The 22,999-nt window shown below is 39.0% G+C and overlaps 1 protein-coding gene and 1 non-coding gene across 8 annotated transcripts; both read right to left on the bottom strand.

Annotated features, from left to right (window-relative positions):
* Window positions 1–5,498: 5,498 nt before the first annotated feature.
* Window positions 5,499–22,655, bottom strand: KANSL2 (KAT8 regulatory NSL complex subunit 2). Of its 7 annotated transcripts, none has more exons than XM_039330600.1 (11): window positions 22,284–22,655; window positions 21,235–21,493; window positions 17,026–17,204; window positions 15,800–15,914; window positions 14,577–14,740; window positions 13,305–13,471; window positions 12,809–12,925; window positions 10,739–10,820; window positions 9,090–9,343; window positions 6,735–6,965; window positions 5,499–6,134 (listed from the first exon to the last, which is right to left on the bottom strand). In XM_039330600.1, exons 2-11 carry the CDS (start codon window positions 21,483–21,485, stop codon window positions 6,036–6,038), a joined length of 1,659 nt encoding a protein of 552 aa, XP_039186534.1. In that variant the 5' UTR covers window positions 21,486–21,493; window positions 22,284–22,655; the 3' UTR covers window positions 5,499–6,035. The 7 variants fall into 7 exon arrangements, with proteins under 7 accessions (XP_039186534.1, XP_039186533.1, XP_039186535.1 ...); XM_039330599.1 differs by having other exon boundaries at window positions 22,244–22,303; XM_039330601.1 differs by lacking the exon at window positions 22,284–22,655 and adding an exon at window positions 21,993–22,195.
* On the bottom strand, window positions 10,321–10,462 carry LOC120302368. The gene has a single exon (XR_005555117.1). It is a non-coding gene; the product is annotated as a small nucleolar RNA SNORA2/SNORA34 family (small nucleolar RNA).
* Window positions 22,656–22,999: the final 344 nt, after the last annotated feature.

Here is a 22,999-nt window from a genome sequence, read left to right as displayed (position 1 = left end):
GTGATTAAATCTTTCCTTTTTAAGGAAATGAGACTATAGCTTTTTCCCACTGAGGTTAAGAGTGCAGCGTAAGTAACCTGGCCTTGTTGAATCTTTACTAGTAGAGTAGAGTAGAATAGAATAGAATAGACCTTGGAGGTCTAGTAGTCCAACCCCCTGCTCAGGCAGGAAACCTTATACCATTTCAGACAAATGGTTGTTCAATTTCTTCTCTAAAAATTCCAGTGTTGGAGCATTCACAACTTCTGGAGGCAAGTTGTTCCACTGATTGTTCTGTCAGGAAATTTCTTCTTAGTCTTTTTTAAAAAATATTTTATTAATTTTCTAATTTTACATCTAAGTATTTAAAAAACAACATGGTGGCTGGGTTAATCAATAGTTCAATAACGTACAAAAATCTCCAGTACAATTCTCAAGTTACAACATCAAATATTTCCTCTCTTTTTCCTTTAATATCTACTATCTCATATTTAAGTTAATACAGTTCTTATTATATCAACTAAGTAAAAACATTATATTTATCAATAATTTTTAGCTTATACATATCTTAATTACTTTTACATTCAATATTTATAGACAATCAATGTCCTGTTATTGATTTTTTCCCCAATTTTTAATTTCCCATCAAAATTCAAATTTAACATTTGATATTTATAATTTCCAGGCTTTAGGTAACCAAAGTTTCTCTTATCTCAATTCATAACAGAATCTAATATTCAAAATACACATCTATTTCTTCTTAGTTCTAAGTTGCCTCTCTCTTGATTAGTTTCCATCTGTTGAAAGAAAAATCTTCAGATCCAGTCCAAGCTGGGAATAAGAAAATGGAGACTGCTTTAGGAAAGAAGATCCAGTTTATTGAGTTTCCAGAAACTTCAGTGACACAGCATGTATTTCTGAGGTGGCTGACAAAATGGAGCTGGAGTGGTGGGTTTTTATACCTTCTTTGGGTTTTGTGTTTGGAGTTGTTCCTGTGGCATTGGATTGGAGGCTCTTCCTGTTCCTGTGCAATGAACTTTGACCTGGGGTTCACTATGCCCTTTTGGTATTCTATTGGTGGTAGGTTAACCCTATTATGTCCTAAAGGTCATGTCTAGATTTTGGGGGGAGGATGTAGATTTTTAGGAGTCTTTGTCTTTCTAATCCCATCAGCTGCAAGGTTCCTGGCCCCAGTCTTTTTGAATAGAATGATCAAATCTGCATTTCTACAGAGGTGGTTTCTGCTTGGGGCAGGAAGAGGGGGTTGGTTTCTGTCTAAGATTTTCTATTATTCCTTTGGGTAAATATAATATTCTGCCTTTTTTAAATATCCCCCAAATATTTCCTTTTCTGGGGGGGGGGGATGCTGACTTCCTACCCATCCATTCCTTCTTGTCCTGCCCTTACGTGCTTTGGAGAATAGCTTGACTCCATCTTCTTTGTGGCAACCCTAAGTTATTGGAACAATATTGTACCTGGAATGCAAAAATCCGGATGACCACTACATGGCAGTCAACATATCAAAGTTTTCATTAAACACAAATACTGTAAAGCTGTTGTCTGATTCCTACAAATTGAACTCTTGTTAAGAGTCCTACCTGTAAAAGTGGGCGCAGTCTTTGCATCCCTGCTGATTCACCTTAAAGGTATAGTCTATGGAGATTCTCAGTCATCCAGGTCATAGTTATCCCAAAGATCCTTTTTCATGAGGCAACTGGACTTTCTTGTTTTTCTTTGAAGACATTTTGTTTCTCATCCAAGAAACTTATTCAGCTCTGACTGGATGGTGGGGAATGGAAGGGTTTATACTCCTTGCAGACAGTTGGTCATTTGCATTCTTTTAGAAAGTCATTGATGCCACCTGGAGGCTTATCTGTGTCATCAGGGTCACCTGAGTAGTGCAAATGGGTGTGGAGCAGGAGTGTCAAACTGCTGGCCCGCAGGCTGGTTGCATCATGCATAGGCTGCGCCCACCCCGGCAATGCAAAAAAAGTCATGATACGTCATGACACATCAGGTGACCCGGCGAGTTTGACATCTGTGTTGTGGAGCCTTCTTGGAACTGTTGAAAGGGCTGTTGTAGACTGGAGATAGAAGATGTCATATCTATATCAGAGTGGGAGGGATACGACATCATCTATCTTCAGTCTACAACACAGTCCTTTCAACAATTCCAAGAAAGTTCCACACCTATTTCTAATACTCAGGTGATCCTGATGACAACAGATAAGCCTTCAGGATGCATCAACAACTCTCTAAAAGAATGCAAATGACCAGTTGTCTGCAAGGAGTATAAATCCTTCCATTCACCACCATCCAGTCAGAGCTAAAGAAGCTTCTTGGATGAGAAGCAAAATGTCTTCAAAGAAAAACAAAGTCCAGTTGCCTCATGAAAAAGCATCTTTGGGGCTCAAAGGCATAGCTAGCAAAAGTGGAACTATGAGGAGAGAAAAACTGAATGCTGCTTAGCCCAGAATGGACTTGTGCTGTACTTCCCCATAATTCTTAGATGCTTCTAGGGTTGACTTCAACTGTTGGAGACTTTGTCATACAGATAGTTCTTGATTTATGACCATAACTGAGCCAAAATTTCTGTTACTAAGCAAGACAGTTAAGTGAATTTTGCTCCATTTTACAATCTTTCTTGCCACAGTTTTTAAGTGAATCAATGCAGTTAATAATCCAGTTGTTAAGTGAATCTGGCTTCCCCATTGACTTTGCTTGTCAGAGGGTTGCAAAAGATGATCACATGACCTTGGTGCACTGTAACTGACACACATACATGCCAGTTGCCAAGCATCTGAATTTTGATCACGTGGCCATGGGAATGCTGCAATGGTTGTAAGTTTGAAAAATGGTAATAAGCCACTTTTTTGTCATAGTAGCTTCGGTCACTAAACAAATGGTTTACTCAGTTGTTTTGCCATTCAAAGCATCCATAACAAGGTCAACAACAGTCTGGCACTAACAACAGGCGCTCAGGACTAGATCTCTTACAGATCTGTTACAGCTCCAATAATATACTTTTTAATAACCTTGTTACTTCTATATGTGCTTGGTATTGCATAAGGTGTCATCTACTTAAGTAATTGGATGAGATGCAGTGGAACTTTACAGCCTCTATTGCAGTGTTTCTCAACCTTGACAAATTTAAGATGCATGGACCTCAGCTCCCAGAATTCTCAAGATTGAAAAATACTGTTCTACTGTCTCTTTCTCTCCTGCTGGCAAACTGTCATACTTCTTTTGAACCTTCTATGAAAATTTGTGTGCCTATCTGGCTTAGCAGATTTTTTGCCTTTCTCAAATTTCTTGTGATTTAAACGTCTCTTTAAAGATTTGTAAGAACACAGGAGAGAATGGAGGCCCCCTTATTCTTCTTATGAGATTAATGACCTATGTCATATACTGGGCTGTTATGGTTTATTTAACCATGGCTTGCGGAGTAAATTGTATTCTACTGTATTCACAAATTATAATTCCCAATAATGCTGGATCTTATAGTTGCATGGCCATTTTTATAATGGTACTATTATACTTTGTCGATCTTTGCCAAAATCGGTGATTAGCCATTACATGTTTAAACAGAGTTCCTCTCACCTGACCAAAGTTCATTAATATGATGGTGAAAAGACAGTCCACTAAAATTTCAGCATCTAGCTACAAGTCAGACATTGCTGAATGACAGTACTGATCATAAAGAACAAACGTGTTGCTAAGCAAACACATTAGTTTTTCTCAAAGGAATTAGAAATATATATTAAGCTATATATGCAGTTAAAGATGAAGCGGCATCTAGGAATGCTTTGGAAATAATAATGTACCATACAGAATGGATAGGGTGCGTACTGTATATGTACATGGCAGCTAACTATCCTATTGAGGCAGTGATAACTTAACAAAGCAAGCATAAGCATGCTGCTTTGTACAGGGACCTAATGCTAGGGAGCGACTATAGCACAATGAAAAATGCTTCAAATTTCCCTCATTTCAAATTTCAAACAGTCACCTCTGCTGAAACGGTCTGCTTAAACCACCCTGGAAATATGTTAAGCTGGGAAGAGCGTTTTTTGAACTTGGAACATTTCCAAAAGAGCTCATTGCAAACTATAGGTAGTTGTTATGACTATTTGTTCAGTTACTATTTAGTTACAGCAGCAGTGAATGGCACCCGAAGTTAGGACCGTTGCAGCCCCTTCAGTCACATGATCAAATTTTGGGCACTTGGCAGCCTATCCACATTTAAAATAGCAGGGGTGTTTTAGTTCCCCATATCTATCTCCCATCTGCCTATCCCCCTCCCATCTATGCCCTTTTGGCCCCCTCCTTTCTGCTTTCTTTCTGCTACTGCAGCTGACCAAGCATACCCAACCCCCTTTGCAGAGACAGCTGCTGCCAAACATGGCTTTCTTCCCCAGACATAAGAGGTTTTCTCTCTAGATGGCCTCATGTGGCCAGCAGCTACTTTATGAGTGGCCAGGCCAAACACTGACTGCAGCTTTGCAGCTGCCCCAGGCTGGGGCTAAGTTTTATGCTGTTAAGGGCTTCACGCTGCAAGTGCAATTCTGGAGCGTCTTTGCAGCCCCAGAGCTTTGGCACACCAGGAGCCCTTTTGCACAGAACTGTTGTGCCAGCTGAAGTTTCCAAGGGTGGCTGTAGCTTTGTGCTGCAGCTCAGGGGCTTCCTATAGCCCCAGAGTCGTGGCATGCCAAAAAGCCCCCGAGCTTGTGGTTCTGGAGCAGTTTGCCAACCTGCAAGGTAGTGTGCAGGGCAGCCAAAAGGGCAGAGATGGGAAGGAATAGGCAATTGGGAGTTGGGAGGCAGCCTGTACCTTAGTGAGGCTCATGACTACAGGAGGAGGGACCAAACCCAGAATGATTTGGATCAGGTGGTCATCAGCTAATAACAGGCCAAATTTGGTTAAAGACAGCATTGGGTAGTGCTGGGATTACTATTGCTAAGTGATGCAGTCATGTGGCACTGCTTTGCAACTGCATCACTTAGCAATGGAGCTTGGCAATGTATTCCCATCTCAATTGTGCTTGAAAGTTGAGAACTACCAGTAGACAGTCTGAATGTGAGTGATTTTGCACAGTATTCATTCAGGAAAAAGGAATCAAAGATTTTCAGTTTTTTTGTAACATTAGCTTCCGTGTGAAGGCAGAGGAACAATATAAGCTTTTGAATATTAAGGCACAGAATCAATACTTTGAGGGAACTTTGCTAATTTTCCATCCATGCCCTTCATCACCTAAATGTTGCCCAATATTGGATGTAACAAAAAGGAGAGTGTAAGTAATATTGGCAAGATTTGACATGTTTCAAGTTTGCATCAAAAGAGAACAAAGAAACTAATTTTGTCTTCCTTTGATAGTGCAAGATACGCAGTATTTTGTTTGCTGTGTTTCCTGTTTCTACTCGGGTCCAAATAATCATTTTTAAATTGGCTCTTCAATTTATTTTCCCTAGAGTGTTTGGCAAAGGAACTAAGTACTTCATAAGATTAGAAGAGCAAGCTGTAAAATGTATCCAGTATTTTTATTTTCATACTACAAGGGATTTGTACACATTACAATGTAGAAGTGGAAAATTGCTTATACGAGCTTCAGTGTTAAAGGAAAAGAGAAAAAACCCAGCTATGTGCACATTATACATCAACAGGCTAGTGTACAGTACAGATAATAAAAAGTTCTGCTTTTAGCATGGCTCAGCCTGTGACTTCAAATACACTCCCAATAATTCAACTATGGAAAATACTCTAAGCCATTTCCTCTTATCAGGGCCTATGACTATGTATAAGGCAGAGGCTTTTGCTTTTTGTATTAATTGAACATTAAGATTTCCTGTTTTCTCTCCATTTATACCGGAAATCAAAAGGCATTCCCTGAATGAAATTGAAAAAAGTCACTCAAACATGCTAAAGCTGCCTCTCACATGGTTTTCCAGATAGACATTAAATCTGGGAGAGATTTAATAGAGAGATGGCAAAACACTGGAAGCCAAAAGGAGTTCAAGAGCAGCAGATGCTTTGTCAGACAGGGAGACAATCTTTTCTCTCAGTTGATAGCGGCTGGTTCTGAATTCCCATTGGTCGAAGGTTCATCTTTCTTACTGTCCTCCAGCCTTGATCCACTTGTCACAGGATGATGTGTATTCTAATAGAGATAGATAATTGATCCTGTAATTTTCATAATGATAATACAAATTGCAATCATATTAATACATTAATCAACTAAAAAATAATTCAACCAGATATCAATGTTTTTTCTTTGTGGATGTTATGAAAATAAGAAAGATTCACAGATATGCAATCTGTTTGCAAAATTTGTCCATACTCTTAAGCAAGTCAACAAATAAAGCAGCTGAAAAGACATTTGAAGAGAAATTGCTTGTTTACCAACTGAAACACTGGCAATTCAAAGGCTTCCACCACCTGCTAGTTGCTAAGCCTCCCCATGCTACTATGCTGTGCTGTTTTTTTTTTTGGGGGGGGGGGGGAGGGAGGTAATGATCCTTTCCTCAAACTTTCCCCCAACCCATGCAGTGAGCAGATGGCTAATCCCCTTGACAAACAAAACTGGCTCCTTGTTTTCTTTATGGTCCACATGTGTATATGAAAAGGCTTGCTGGCTTTTTTTCAAGGAGGCCTTTATAGAATAGGCTGTTCTAACAGTAACACTTAACAACTACCAGTAGCTACTCATAAAACAAAAGAAGCCCACCAGAAGAAATCCTCCAAACCTAGGGCACAGTACCTGCACTGATCGCTCTTGTGGAGATTCTGGTGTAAGAGGTGTAATTTGTCTGGGAAAACCTCCTCCTCCTGCCGGTGTTGGAAATCCTTGTCGAATAGATTCTTCATCTGAGCAGACAATGATGGGAGCTTCGGCCATATTTTTGCTCAGTTGGTTCTCAAGGGCAGCAGAAGCATCAGCAAGCAGAGGAGAGGGGGGACACTGCATACCATCTCCAACAACGTCCAAATCCTATCGGAGAATAACAAAGAAGCCCACTTGGGGTTGGGGAAACATTGCGTGCCATTAGGTTTTTTTTTTCTCCCTCCCAATCAATTTTTGTATGTACATAACACATAGGGAGGCATAAAAATAAGCCTCACAACTTTTCAATTAAAAAGGATGAAATAATTTGATTTTTAAGCACCCTAAGCTTCATTTCATCTAGAATTTCTAAAATGATAAGACACTAATATGATGGAAGGAGGCTTCATTTGTAAGAAATGACAAATACCCTATTAATACAGCGGGTGCTAGTTCTAAACTTTGGATAAAGATACTGTCTAAATAATCCTATACAGGTAGTCCTTGACTTAAAACCATTCGTTCAGCAACTATTCAAAGTTACAACAGCACTGAAAAAAGTGACTTATGATCAGCTTTCACACTTATGATCATTGCAGCATCCCCATGGTCACGTGATCAAAATTTGGATGCTAGCCAACTAGCATGTGTTCACGACAGCTGCACTGTTCCAGGATCATGTGATCAGCTTCCATAACCTTCCCAGCCAGCTTTCAACAAGCAAAGTCAACGGGGGAACACAGATTTGCTTAACAATCGTACGATTCATTTAACTATTCCAGTGATTCCCTTAACTCCGGCAAAAAGGTTGCAAAATAGTGTAGATTTAACCACTTAACAATTGCCTTGTTTAGCAACAGAAATTTTGGGTTCTATTGTGACTGTAAATTAAGGACTACCAGGTAGGTTTGCTGGGTAGGCTTGCTGCCTTAAGAGGGTATGCCTCTGTTTCCCTATTTAAAAAAAAAGTGAGATGAAATTAAAAGGGGTATTTATAGATCCAGAGCAGCCAGTTTGTTGAGCAAGGCTTTCAAAGTACTTGGATGCCAGGTGCGTCTGCTGATTAGACAGCACTTTATAATGAAATGTATTTTAATTAAAAAAAGGTTCTCTAGAAGATTGCCTCAAAAAGACATGTGGCTTTTATGTAGGACAGGTATGTCAAACTCGCAACGTCACACGATGTCGCGTGATATATCGCGACTTTTCCCCCATTGCCAGCAATGGGGTGGACGCAGTTTCGGTGTGACGCATCCCGCCCGCAGCCCGGCAGTTTGACATGCCTGAACTAGGAAGATATTTTAAAATGATTGGGCAGATGATAAATGTCTTCCTATTAGGACTAATATGGAGCACTCTATTAAACTATAGGCAGTCCTCGACTTACAACAGTTCATTCAGTGACTGAAGCATTGAACAGAACTGAAAAAAGTGACTCATGACCGTTTATCACACAACTGTTGCAGCATTCCCATGGGCACATGATCAAAATTCAGAAGTGTGGCAAGACTCATATTTATAATAATTGCAGTGTCCCAGGTTCATGTGATCACTTTCTGCTACTTACTGACAAAGTCAATGGGAAGCCAGATTTACAACCATGTACTTACTAACTGAATAAGGGAAGTGATTCACTTAACAACTATGGCAAGAAAGGTCATAAAATGGGGCAAAATTCACTTAACAATTGTGTCGCTTGGCAACATAATTTTTTGGGCTCAATTGTGGTAAGTCGGGGATTACCTGTAATAAAAATGCACTCTTTGTGGATAGAGTAGAAAAAGGTTTTAAGAATTCCAAGATACGGATTTTAATACTCTCATTTTTCGAAGATATTCTAAAATACCCAGTGCAAACTCTCAAACCCTCTTCAGCCCTTCCCAACTGAATACCATTACAAGTCAAATCACTTTAAAGAATTATAAAGGGGATAGGAAATGTGATACAGTAGTAAGTGGCCTACCCATTATTGTACGGTATCATTAGAAACATTAACTTTCACTGCCTATGGGAAATCACTAAGAACTGAACCAGATATTCAGAAAAGCCGTGTTACACACTGAGAATGTAGTCTTCTTTTCCTGTTGTTGTTTTACACACTGAATAGACAAATGACAATTTCATTCTGTAGCTCTGATTGTCTTACTTTTCTTAATTGTTTACATCTCTTTTGCTTTCAGTCTCTCTTATATCATTAAGTTTTATATAAATGTGTATTCACATTTTCTCTATATCCCTTGGTATATAGCCTCATGCCCAAAACCCTCTGCAGTGCCTCATAAAGATACTTACATCACTGAACTCCAGTGGCAAACTCTCCGTGGGACGGAGTTCAGCTGCACTCAAGTAGAGATCCGTGGAAGCGGTTTCCAGTTCTTCAGGAACACACAGTACCTGTTCAGGAACATACATCTGAGGTGGTAGCTGTAGATGGAGTGGGCAGCAGGGATTTTCAGAAAGGTTTACAGGCACTGGTTTGCTGCAGGGTGCTTCTTCTGACCCTTGGCACAATTTAAATAGGAGCTGATTGGTGTCCTGGCAAATATCTGAAGATGGAGTCAAGGAAATTTGGTAAAATTTGCAATACACAGTAGGTATAAAAAGCAGACCTTTAAGCCAGTCATCCGACCTTGGAAACGTACTATATATAAGAGCGATGGCGAACCTTTTAGAGACTGAGTGCCCAAACTGCAACCCAAACCCCATTTATGCATCAAGTGCCGGCTGGGTGTGGCCCATTGGCTGGGTGTGGCCCATTGGCTGGGCATGGGTGCGGTGGTAACAGCAGATTGGGTGGGACTAAAAAGTTCAATCAATCAATTCCAACTTTGCAAGTTCTTTTTTTTCCCCGCGAGAAGTTGAAATTGATTGACTGAACTTTTTTTTTTTTTTTTTTGCACATGGCAGCGGAGGCCTAAAGCGAAAAGATTTTATAAAACCCAGCTGAAGGCCTAGGACTGGGGCGATGGCGCGCATGCCTACAGAGAGAGCTCTGAGTGCCGCCTCTGGCATCCGTGCCATAGGTTTCCCACCACTGATATATAAACTAGGGAAATAAAGGGGAACTTTAACACTTTTTTCCTTGGAGAATCTTGTGAGAGAAAATATTGGAGTTAAATATGAGCTCTGTATACCTTAGTATAATCTGGTAACCAATAATAAAAATCAACTTTTGATTTAGAACTGGAGTACTGTTCTATACTAATGGACTGATTCTGTTCTCTAGCTTCAAAATAAAAATAGGTGTCTAAACTGCACAAACATGCTGAATTTTTAGTATCAACATTTATATATGAATAAGTAACTGAAAATGTAATTTCCTGCAAAAAATAAATAAATTTACAATAGAATTTAGCTTAGTCCACAAGCTTCCGACTAGAACAAGTGAATTCTAAATATTACTTTTTGCTGGCTTAAAAGTTAACATTATGCCTTTTCATATACATTCACACATGGGACTGAAGTGATCCAAACAATTTGGTTTTATTTCAGGCTCTGGCTTAACTGTAATTTAGTGAGGTTTTATTGTTGCTTCCCACTGAATTGACTGTTCCAGTTTAAGTCTGAAGCTATGGAACAGTCAACAGACCATAGAAAGTCACTTCTTTGGGCTCCTGCTTGAAACCAGAGGCTACAAGAAGCCACCAGCCTTGATTCAGGGCCAAGAAAAGCACAAAAGCATTAAACTGAATGGCGAGAAATCTTTGGGCCATATTGGGACATAAACTGAGTTTTGATAATACTCATGAATATCTTACACTTTGAGCAAAAAAAAAATCTACTTTAAGAATTGGTGGAAAATCATTTTACTGATGAGTTTGGTGGAAGCTGGGATTATGCCTTTAGATCATTTACAGTGGTACCTTGATATTTGTCTGATATTCGTTCCGGGAGGCGCAACAAGTACTAAAAATGAATACCAAGCAAGCCACATGACTTACCTTGACCCTTTATTTCAATCGAAAGGAGTAGGGAGTCACGAATCAGCTGATGCCAGCAAGTTTTACCTTGTACATCGAGTAGCTGGAGAAAGATGAGTACCAGGACAAGATTTTTGCTTCAAAATGCATTGAGTACCGAATTCAATTAATTTTTAAACAATCGAATACAGTACTGTGGTATCTCTGTATTATATAATGACAATTTTAAGGTTTTTCCCAACTTAAATTTGATCTTCCCTATTGGCAACATTGGAAATATCTTCAGCTTAAAGATGTTCTAATAGGTCAATATGAACCAGATGCTTTGGCTGCCTCACGGTCATCTGAGTTGCTTTATTGCCTGACAGAATCCATTACAGAAATAAAGCCTATAATATATCTTTATCAGAATATTTTTAAAGTGAACATTTCTGGGACAATTCAAACATGGACTAAAGAACTGGAAATTCCCAAAAAGCCACAGTAGCGACTTGAAGTCCCTAAAATGTTAAAATGGTATACTGAACAGAGATTTTGAGATTAAGACTGAGTCATCAAGAAATTGCATGTAGAATGCACTAAACTCCTCAAAGAATGTATTTTTTTATGCTGGAGGTCTAAGAAATGTGAAATGGTCATATGATCATTTAGTAACTTTTTGGGGTAATATATTAATGTATAGTAGACTTATGGGAACATTTTTAAATCTTACATTTAAATGTTAAATATATTAATGTTATATTGTTATTATTTACCAAATTTATATAGCTGCCCATTTGACACTGGGCAATTTAAAAACATCATACCAATTAAAACCATATAACAATTCAAGAAACATTAAATATAAATAAAAATAAATATTAAAGACATGAAAATCCAAGAGAGTGGGAGAACAGTCACTTAGCCTAATATAGCCACTTGCAGGTTTACTATGGGATTCTCAGCGTTGATGGAAGAACTACATTTGGGTTTTCCAAAAGGCTAGCAAAGATGGGGCTAATTTGAACACAGGAGGAATGAAGTTCCAAAGAATGATGGGGGGAGAGGGGGGACAGCAAAGGCATGTTTCCTGATTCTCACCAGATGGAACTCCTTAAGAGAAGGAACCCAGAACATACCCGTTCTGCTTGACCTGATGGGATGGGTAAATGTAACCAGGAAAAGATGGCCCTCAAAAAGCCCGGTCCCATGCCATATAGAAATTTCAAGATCAAAACCAGCACCTTGAATTGCATCAAGCAAACTGACAGCCAACGTAGCTCATGGAACAGAAGAGCAACGTGTGCCATCCTAGAGATATACACTAACATGTTACAAGTCACTTGTAAAATGGTCGGCTATATAAATTTGATTACTAAACACATAAATAACTGTCCACACAGCCACATTCTGCACCAGGTGAAGCTCCTGGATGTTCTTCAAGACCAGCCCCAATGTACAGCACATTGCAATGATCTATTCTGGAGGTTACCAGGGCATGAGTGACAATGAGTGCAGCCTCATGGTCCAGGAAGGGGCACAGTTGGTGCACATGAAACTGTACAAAGGTTCTCCTAGCCATGGCTGTCCTCTGCTCCTTGAGCAGAGCCAAGAGTCTAGCAGGATCCCCAGGTTGTGCAGTGGGTCTCTCTGGGGTAATAAAACCCCATCCAGTACCAAAGATCACATATCAAAGCTTTAGAATTTGACTGTTTATCAGGAATTGAGTTTGTATCGAACCTGGCAAAAAGAACGATATTAAGAAATATTCCAAACACCAAAGGAATGGTTGTCATAAATGTGTGATCTATCTGTTTTGGAAAAGATATTTTCTACCAATCAAAGGATGCAGCAATATGTGTTACTATGGCAGAAATTCTGTAATCAGAATAGATACTATTTTAAGATGTCTTGTATCTTAGTAAATACATTGGTAAATCAGTGACTATTCATAAATATAAAATGATTTTTTTCCTCTTAATTTGTACTTTTAATTTTTTAAATGTTCTATTTTTAAGATTAAAGATTATTTTGTTAAAAAAATTAAGATACTAAGTTTAAAAAACTCAGAGATGTTTAATTGGTCTAATTGTGGCAAGTATTAATACTAACACCGGAGAGAAAAAGGATACGAATAAGGCAATGTCTTGTCATTGGGAGAGACTGGTTGGAACATCGAACATCTTCTACAAAGGCCAAACACCTCTGGCTAGAACGGGTAGTGTGTGCCTGGAGGATACAAACCAAACACAAGACAATCTTTTAGAGAAGCCACTCTTTTAATATGAATTATTTCAGTCATACATCAGCTTCTGAAATATACACATCAACTGCTTAGGTGTTTTCATAATCACACAACAGACTGAATTTATTAATAGCATAAAAAGCATGCTAAAAAGTGCCTCATCATGAAGGAATGTTACTCTTCCCAAATTGATGTTACCTTGAAAACACTTGGTTTTGAATTCTGCACCGTGGCACGGAGCTTGCACATACAGTATCTGGAAATCAGAGTTACTTTCATTTTTATAGTTTGCTTTCATAAAACAATCAGGCACGCACTTTCTACCACCACTGGACCAAACAGAGAAGCAAGTAACTCAATTACCTGCTGGCCAGCACCCTCTGTAGCAAGCATTCTGCGTTCCTTCAGCTGCCGATGTAAAAGAGCCTCCACACCATAGCGTTGTCGGTAACGCCTCAAATATTTCAACCGCTTCAAGTTTTCACGTTCTTTAGACAGAAGACCTTCCGGGCCTGTCAGGAGACTGCTACCTGGAAGACATTAACAGTGCATCCTCAATGTAGAGTTAAAGTATTATACCTTTCTACTACAGAGCAAAAGAGTTCTTCTGGGAGTTTACCCTTTCTGCTTTGGGAAAGAAACTGCTTTAGCTCAATTCTTACAGATTTGATTGTTGCTTCAGAGAAGAAATACAAAACGATCACCGTAATTCTACTGCAGGGATGAGCAACCTGAAGCTTTCCTTCACCCCACTTTGTATTGTTGTATTTCAATAGTGTGATTTTCAGTTTTAGGTTTCCTACTTCCACTACGCACTCTCTCCACCCCTACCCCTCTCAACCTTAAGGCCTAAAATAGCTCCTTTGGGATCTAACGCTAGCCCATTTGGAAAGAATTTTAAGGTTGGGAATTGGTCAGATTGGAAGGCCGTCTTGCGTCCCCCAACCCTTGAAATGCTGCCCATCGCTGTTCTGCAAAAACACGATGTATGTAAGGTTCTACTACTCTGAGGATAAATGTAGCGCTTCACGAGATTTTAAAAAGGTAAAAAGAACCAAGCTGCAATCTAGCGGAAAAACCATCTTCCAGCACTACGGTCATGGAAAACTTTTGGAGTGATGTTTTCAGAACACGTATTTCAAAAACTCTATTCTGTAACATATATAAAAGCACTTTGTTAGAACTAATTAAAATAACTTTTGAAACAATTAAATATTTCCTTAGCTAGTCTCATAGGATAATTGACTGGTTATATTTATGCAAGCGCTTTCTCTTCCAAAATTCATGAAATAATGACGTTTTTATTAATTACAGGACCCAAATAGTATCTTAATGATTACAACAGATCTCTGAATTCAGACAAGTGGTATATGAAGCTCTCTTTCACTCGTGGCTACAATGCAGTTCTATTTTTAGGAACAGATGATGCTCAAATCCTGAAGAGTTCTAATTAATCTGAACATTACTCTTAACAAGTACCACTTCAAGTAAATATTAACAGGCAAGAAAAATCAAGACATATCTACAAAAAAGTAGTCCCCAAGCTCTAAGCTCTTGGTAAAATGGCTGCTCTAATTAATTTCACACCAGATTTTGTGATGTCTTCAGCTTATGTTCAGAGTTGTAGCCATTTACCTATGGCTTCATGTTCCACCTTCCGGCTGTGCAAATACCGGCGCTTCTTCTCTTTCAGAAGGTGCTGAAGCCGTTTGAACTGATCAATATACAGAGACTGTAGCCGGATCAGTTTTTCTCGCATGATCAGTGCCACCTCCTCAGCCGTATACACACCAGCATGTCTGCACAAACAGGATCCAATCACAACTCATCCTCTCTAATCATTAACATGGAGAATCACCTAAAGCAGTGTCAGGTAACAAAAGTAAGCTATTTAAAAGCAAAGAAATCAATCAGCAAGACCTGTGACCTTCAACAGGGAATATTTAATGCAAAACATTTTGAAACCAAAATGCTAACTTGAAGAAGTTCAACACAATATCTCCTGGAGTTCCCTCAAGAGCTTAGGAGGCTACACCTCTACAGCTTAAAGTTACTGTCCTAAGTACAAATCACTATCTGAAATATTTTCATACACTTTAAAGGATGAGAAAATATGAGATGACAGCCTTCAAAAATGCATTCTACCAGGCTTACTCTCAACAACTGTTTATAATTTTTAGTTAATGTAAAATGTGGTTGATACATTACCCAGTTGCATTTTAGTTGCACACCAGAACATATGGCAAATTACATATGCGGAATAACTCCACAAGACACATAGAAATATTTTAAACTTTATTGGGGCCAAAAACAAAGTCATAAATGAAGAAGTTATGGACTAATATACATTTCATAAGTGACCCAGAAAACAGGGACAGGCCAAACAAAACATTTAGATGTAGATTAATGGTCAACATTAATTTGCTTTTATTGGTAATGGTAAACATATTCAAAATATGCATTTATGAGTACAGGTTGGTTTTTTATGGACAAAGTAGGACTGACGAAACTTAGGTCCTCTACATGCCATTAACCACAACTTTCAACCATCAGTCAGTAAGTCAAATGATAGGGGATACTGCACTTCGTAGTTTAAGAACATTTGAACGCCCAGAAGCTTCCCATCTATATACCCCATCATCAATTATTCAGGTGCTACTAAAAAGAGAACTAGTCAAGACTGATGCTGGGAAGAATGACCCAAATTGTTCTGGGGGAGCAAGGATCATGCTAAAGAAAGAACTTTGTCTTTGAAAGCTCATATTCAATAGATGCTCAAATAATTTTTTGGGAAATGAACTTCCATCTCTACTGCACAACTCTGTAGCCGTAGTTCACACCTTACTCAAGACACTTACTTTAAAGGATCTTCTTGGTCACTATCAATGCTATCTGCTTCACTATCAGGATCACCTCTCCATGTCTGATCCACAGTAAGAGGCTCCTGCTCGCCATCACTCCAGCTGTCTTCATCTGGAAAAACAAAAGAGAAGAAAAATATGTTGATAGTCTACATTCTTTAGTAAAATTAGTGTAAAGTCATCAGTATAAACTAAAACAGAGCTACTGGAGTGGAAGTCTCATATGAACATGCACTTCTATAAGTTGATATAAGCACGTCCATCAATCAGAACAAAAGAATATCCATAAAATACTAATTTAATTTTAAACTCTGCATTAAAACTAATCACTAGAGCATCATTGGAAAACCTCACTTTTCTATTTACCACTGAGCCTAAATGTCAGACCAATACATCTATAATTTAACCTTGATTTGGTAAGGAAATAATCCTAGTACCATCACCAACATATTTATTTGGTCAGCTTATTTGGCAGAAAGAATAGATTCTTATACGGTTGAGGTTTTTTAAAGTATAAACAACAAAGACAGTTAACAAATTCCAAATCACCTCCACATGTAATTTTTAACTATCCAGCAATTAGTATATGCTGTATCCATTATCAACTTAATATTTTAAATTTCTTCCATTCTTCATCCAACTACCTTCAGGGACGTAACAGCAAATTCTTTTTAGAAAACTGAGATGGCTAGTTGCAGAGAGCTCTCAAATTAAGACTGAGATCTCTGTAAAAACAAACCAAAGCAAGGGATGTCATTCTCTGATACAGGACATTCCCAATGTTCATATTACTCTGCAAATGGTCCATATAATTTATAGCATTCATCAGTAAACGTTAAATGTAACTTCCAGAGCAATAAATTAAACAGTGTAAACAAAACAGAATATGTATATTCTATGACTTCTGAATGCAGAGTCAATGCCCCTTGCTAAAATATAAATTTGTGACTTCCCAGGATATTTAAGCTGAACCTATTATTAAAAAACAGTAAAGGGAAATAAGCCCATGTAGTTAAAAGCATTTTAACCTAGTACTGGGTGAAACTGGACCTTTCTCCGTGGAACTTGTTCCTGGTGGCCAAAAGGTTGGGGATCTCTGTTTTAAACTATATATTGAAAGAGGGTTGTTAGAATATAACCAAGCTACATAAAATTCAACCTTTGCATCTAATTTTAAAAGAATAAAAAATACCCAAGATAACATTATCATCTCTTCTGCTTACCCAATATCCTGCTGCCCTCACTACGGTTATTTTCTACAGTTTGAGAGCCCTGCTCCGTCTTCGCATAGGAACTCAGCTGACAGAGAAGAGACTCTCTCACAGGGCTAGGATTAGACTTCTTCATCTGAGCCTGCAAGGCCAACACATTTCTGCGGGCATGTTCAGCACAGAATGACACACTAGGTAGAGAGGCGAAACAACAGGTTATGCATTGTAATTTCCAAAATATCTAACAAAGAAACACCTGGCTTCTATACTGTTTAAAGCAACATGTAGGAATCAATAAAGTGAATATACCTGGAAGTTGCTCAGTTTGAGTGACGTTGGCCTAATCACTCCTGCTGACATGTTCATCTCAATCCTAATTTATTTGCTTCCTTCTCCTACAAGGCTAGACTGCCTTTACCTCAGTCTCATCTGTTTTCTTCACCTTGATGAAATCAATCTAAGTTCTTCCCAAATCACTTATAGCAGATTCCCTACCACCCATTTCCTTTTAATAGAAGATTTTTACATTAAAGTACACAGTCTTTATACTATGGTGTAGTACTATTGCAACAGTAGTACTATTATACTCTCATAGTAGTACTAGTATTTATTGCTAGTCCTTGATTTATGACCATTTGAAGTTACAAGGCTCTCCCTGGGGTACTTACATCCCAGTTCCGAAGTTCTGACAGCCGAGGCCCCCCACGGTCACATGAACATTTATGGCTGATTGTAGCATTCCAGTCACATGACCATGTTTTACATCACTTTTGTCAAAACCATTTATTTCAGGTTTTTGGCAAAACTGGCCACAGCAAACCACTGATTCACAGTACTTGCTTAACAACTGCTACAAAAAGGTCATAAAATTGGGCCAGTCATATTGGTTACCCAATTTACAGTTCTCACAACTTAGGACTATGATGGGGAAAACCTTTTCTTTCCTTTGGGGGTAGGGAGACGTCTGGTACAGCCATCTGCTAATCTTAGTTCCTAACTCCAAGTCTGCAGGTGTTCTCAAGGCTTTCATGAGAACTGATGGAATTTCAGTGGAAGCCACCACTTCGTTCTAAAGCAGGGGTCCCCAACCCCCAGGCTGCGGCCTGTTTGAAGCCGGGCTGCATAAACAATGGGCAAGTGCACGCGAGAAGCTCCACTTGTGCAAGTCCGGCAGGCAAGTGCACACACACAAAGTTCCACTCGCACGAGCAGAGGGTGCAAAACTCCATTCTCAAGAATGGAGCTTTGCACGGAAGCACCCTCCATTCACAGGACTGGAGCTGCGCGTGTGAACACAAGTGCCCTCCGCTCATATGTGAAGCTCCATTCGCGCAAGTGGAGAGTGGGTGTGCCAATTGCTCACATCAATGGAGCTGTGCACATGCTCCTCCCACTCACCCTCCCCCCGCCGGGCCACCAAGGTGGAAAGGTTGATGACCACTGTTCTAAAGCATTTAACATCCTTTAAAGTTGTCAGCAAGCAAAACTTAAGTCTTTTTCCTTGTAGGCCAAAGGCAAGGATTCCATAATGAGACTAGTGCATTGGGAGTTCAAATTTAAACAAAACACTCATAAGAGTGTGTGAATTATGATTAAACACTGAAGCAGGCAATTCTGATGTTGCCCTTAAGCATTTGGGAAAAAAGGAACCAAAATGAAGGGAACCACTATATGGTACAAATTAGAAAAGGAACAATAAAAAATTGCTAAACGTAATTCCTCCAAAACAAAAAATATATACTTTCTTCTTATAAGTCGCCTTCCCTAACTGGATGCCCTTTAAATGTCTTGGGTCTATATTTCCATAATGATCCCAATACATCTAAAGGTCTTCAGTTTGGATTATTAACACGCTCTAGTTCTCAAAAAACACACATTATACTTAAAGGTCTGTATATTGAAGTCTTCAGTCCTAGTCTCTTCTAAGAAAGCTGTAAACTTAGAAATCTATACAGTACTTTCATATTCAATGTGTGCTACTTGAACTTAAGATGTTTGTGGCTTTCCAGACACTATTGACTGAGATTCCCATTTTTCTTCACCAATGGTCAACACAAGTGTGCACTGACAAGAACCAGATTTCAACAATGTCTGAGAATCACATACACCCCTATGATAAACATTTATCAAGCAGATATCTACATTCCACCAACAGGACCTTGTTCATGCAGTTGTTACATGACCCAAGAACCCATTCCATTATTGCTAACATTGGATTAGACTAGTAAAACTTCTAAATGAGCAAGTTTCAAACAAATGGTGATTTAATGAAATTTTTTAACCATTACTTAAAATGGAAATATATGTTTCTGGTGTATTCCTCATGATTGTGGAGAGAGTAAAGGGTAAAGGAGAATGCACAAACAAAGGCTTATGACTCGGAATTTAAAGCTAAACAAATTTCAGACACAGCCAGAAATTGGGATCTCTCCATTTTTTCCCAAAGAATCCCAATTTGCTGTGAAATAAGTGAAACTGGCGTAAGTAAATGACATCCATCATTCTAGTTTATTCCATAATCCAGAACACATGCTTTGCTTTAATTCACAGCCATGGAACAAACAAAATTCCAGAGTTTTTTCGGCCGAACCTACCAAACTTGATTGTTGTTGGCAAAAATAGAATTTTATATGCTGCTTTAAATTTCTGTACAAAACACAGGATATAAATTTAACTTAATAATTTATATAAATGGTCTGTATCTTTCCTAATTATTATTTCATCTAGGCGGACGATGGCTCTCATAGTTAGTATACTGGGTTGGAGGTTAGCAAGCCCATGTTCAAAACCTGAGTGCTATGTGGTGCTATTGGCTGGGGTGAGTTCTCTCTTCGTCCTTTGCTCCAGCCAGGAATGTGAAAGGAGCCTCCAACTGGGCGTCCCTCAGGCAACTGTGATGTCACCAGTTAATCCTTTCAACTCGGAAGTGCCTTGGTGTTTGTTCCCACACAAGTGCAAAAATTTCATCTAAGTCTATATAATTGTATTGTAAACAATGCTTTAGGACAGCATTTAGATTTTTCTAACAACATTTTAAAGAATGTCAATTTAACTGTCAACCTTTCAAGTTGAGCCATGTCAAGAAACAGACATCTCAAGATTGAGTGATTGACTTGGCTATACTAAGAGAATTTTGAAACCTTAATCATATTTTTCCTTTCTTCCTTCTTGTAGCCAGCGAGTGAAAGCAGTCAGTTTAAATTCTTTTGTAATTTTTTAAATTTCTAATCTATTTTTAATCTCAATGCTAGTTTTGTAACTTTCACTGCATTTCTCAAAGATCTCTGTACAGTAGTTCTACACACCAATCCAAAGGCTTTGAAAAACAAAGATTCTAAATGTTTAATAATTTAGAACTTGGATAGAAATATTTCTTTAGGAATAACTCTAGTTTATTTAAATGTGCTATGTTGTATACTATTCATTTTAATCAGTTAACCATTAAATTTGTACCAATCTTTAAGCCTGTGATTAGCACTGAGCTAAGTCTACAAGACAAACTTGACTTTGGATGTTTTGGGAGGAAGTGTGTGCAACTGTCCAACCACCTCAAAATTATACACAGGTATGTGACAACTTATTTTTAAGCAACAGATGCTCTGGAATTATTTAAAAACTCTAAAATAATGAAAATGTTCTTTAGAACAGAGGTCTCCAATCCCTGGACCATGACCCATTTGGAACTGGGCTGTGCAAACACGTAAAGCGAGCTTGTCTGCTGCTTGTGCAGAACCATCCCTGCTCTCCTCCGCCCCCCCTGCTGCAAAGCTTGAGGATCCCTGCTTTAGAACAAAGAAAGCTGCCTCATGTGAAATACAGATATTGCTCATCTATTTAGGTACCATATTTCCTGACTGGCATTGTTTTTCAAGAGCATTCCCTACCTTCATCCTTCCTCAAATTTCCTTGGAGATACCAGATTGAACCTGAAATCTTTTTGTATATGTTAGCATGCAACTCTTTTCGGTTAATGTTCTGCAAAAAAAAATATACCTGCGAACACAATACAAATGGTTTGCATCCAGTCTTGACACAGGATGATATAACTGCATGAATGTAACTTTTAAGATATTCCACAATTATTCTACGCATACGGTACTCTATTATTTTCATTAGACCTAGAATATAAAAAGTGGCTTGATCTGCTTCAAAGGCTGAGGAAGAGAGAAGACAAAATTTCAGCTCATCTCTAGAGATAATGTGAACATACAGAATGCATACCCATCTTTCTTCTCTGGCTTGGGAGCTGCATTTGGGCACCTCCTGCCATTCTTAGTGGAAATATAGCTGCACTGCTTGAAGGGTGCATTCCTGTCTTCGAGGATATGCTTAATGCAGAACTCGAGTCCTTCCAAACGAGGCTGAGAGCATGGACGGTGAGCAAAGGCACAGGACAAGGTTTCTTGCGGCCTTGGCACAGGAGTGAGCTGCCCCCGACTCGAAGGCAAAACATGAATGCGAATTCTATTCATGCCAGTGCCTGTAAGGAACATGTTACTACAGATTTGACATAAGTAAAAAAAAAAAAAAAGTCACTTCTGCTACTATAAAATCCCTTTGTTCTCCCCCAAGGTTATTTCATTTTCCTTCTGACTATCAAGCTTTCAGCTTGATCAATCTTGAATCACGCCAGATTCTATATTTCAGACTTATACAGCTACCGGCAATCCTAAACAATTCACACTACCCCGACCAGAACCCGAAAAGGCAAGAAATGTAAATAGACTCTTGCGACCTTTCTTCTTCTCCTGTCCCAGTTCCTCAACTGGCTAGGCATTTCCTTGTTCCCTTCCCCCCCCCCATTTAAACCCCCCCTCCTCCCTTTTTAACCGCTTAAGCAGCTGCGGCTCCTTGTAACTAAATACCAGACCGAAGATCTTTATACAATGTCGAGGATCGTGGAATGCTGGGGGGAAACGATGGAGAGTCTTCCTAATACTATCGTATTAAAGTTCATACAAAACATGTTCCCTCTTTACCCTAAAAGGGATTAAAAGTCCCTCCTCCGCCGCTGCCGCCGCCTTCTGTTCTTTGCGCTTTGAGAGCTTCGCTTGATTCAGACACGCGGGGGCGAAGCCTTCCCCAATCCGAACGAGAAGGCACTCCGGTCCCTCGGCCATATACCATTCCCCCACGCCTACTGCCTTTTTTTTCCGCGGAGCCGGAGGAAAAGCCAGGTTTGGGGGGGGGGGGAGAAGAGAAATAAAAAAAGCCCCAAATCCGCTCTCACTTTTTTTTTTTGCTCAGCGCAGCAACATCCGCCATCTTACCTTCCTCCTCGCGCTCTGCCTCTCATCAGGGCCTCGAGCTCGCTATCGCCAGCCAATCCGGAGATGACGTAGCCCACAACGGGATTGGGTAAAGGAAATGTCATTCGAGCCGGTGTGGGGGCGGAAGAAGGTGGTCAGAACTTGGTCTGGATTCCTCACTAGGAAAGCATTGGAGAGAGACCGAAGGCGTTAGGCTTTTAACGGGTTTTTTTTTTTTTTAATGATCCTGATTGAAACTATTTGACTGTTTTATGGCCTATTTTTTAATTTCATTATAGCAAGTTACTCTGAGGGTTAATATAGACAGTATTTTATATTAGACTTTATTAAATATGAAATAGACCAACTTTAAACAACTACGTTTGATATTCTACTCAAGCAGGACAGGATTTAAAGTGCAGGAAGCAAGGATTCCATCTCATGAAGCTGGAACTGCTGAAACACGTGTAAGATAAATTAATGGAATGTCCATGGCTTTTCCAGGACAAACTCAAACATTTCTTTTAAAAAAGGAACCTTTGTTTCTGTCACACCATTCTTAATATTGACAAGTTTATGGTGTTTAATTGAAATCTGCTTCCTATATTTTAAGCCCATTATTCCGTATTCTGTATGACATGATAATAGAGAATAGATTTTCCAAGTGTTCTTGTAAGGCTCCATCTTTATTTCCTTGCACCTCTTAAAGTCAGGTGGCATTCAGTTCCTTAAATTTT

This window comes from Crotalus tigris, unplaced genomic scaffold, assembly GCF_016545835.1.
Source record: "Crotalus tigris isolate CLP2741 ecotype Arizona unplaced genomic scaffold, ASM1654583v1 scf7180000024429.2167931701:2281839, whole genome shotgun sequence".
Classification (NCBI taxonomy): domain Eukaryota; kingdom Metazoa; phylum Chordata; class Lepidosauria; order Squamata; family Viperidae; genus Crotalus; species Crotalus tigris.
This window is presented reverse-complemented; position numbering and strand designations above follow the sequence as displayed.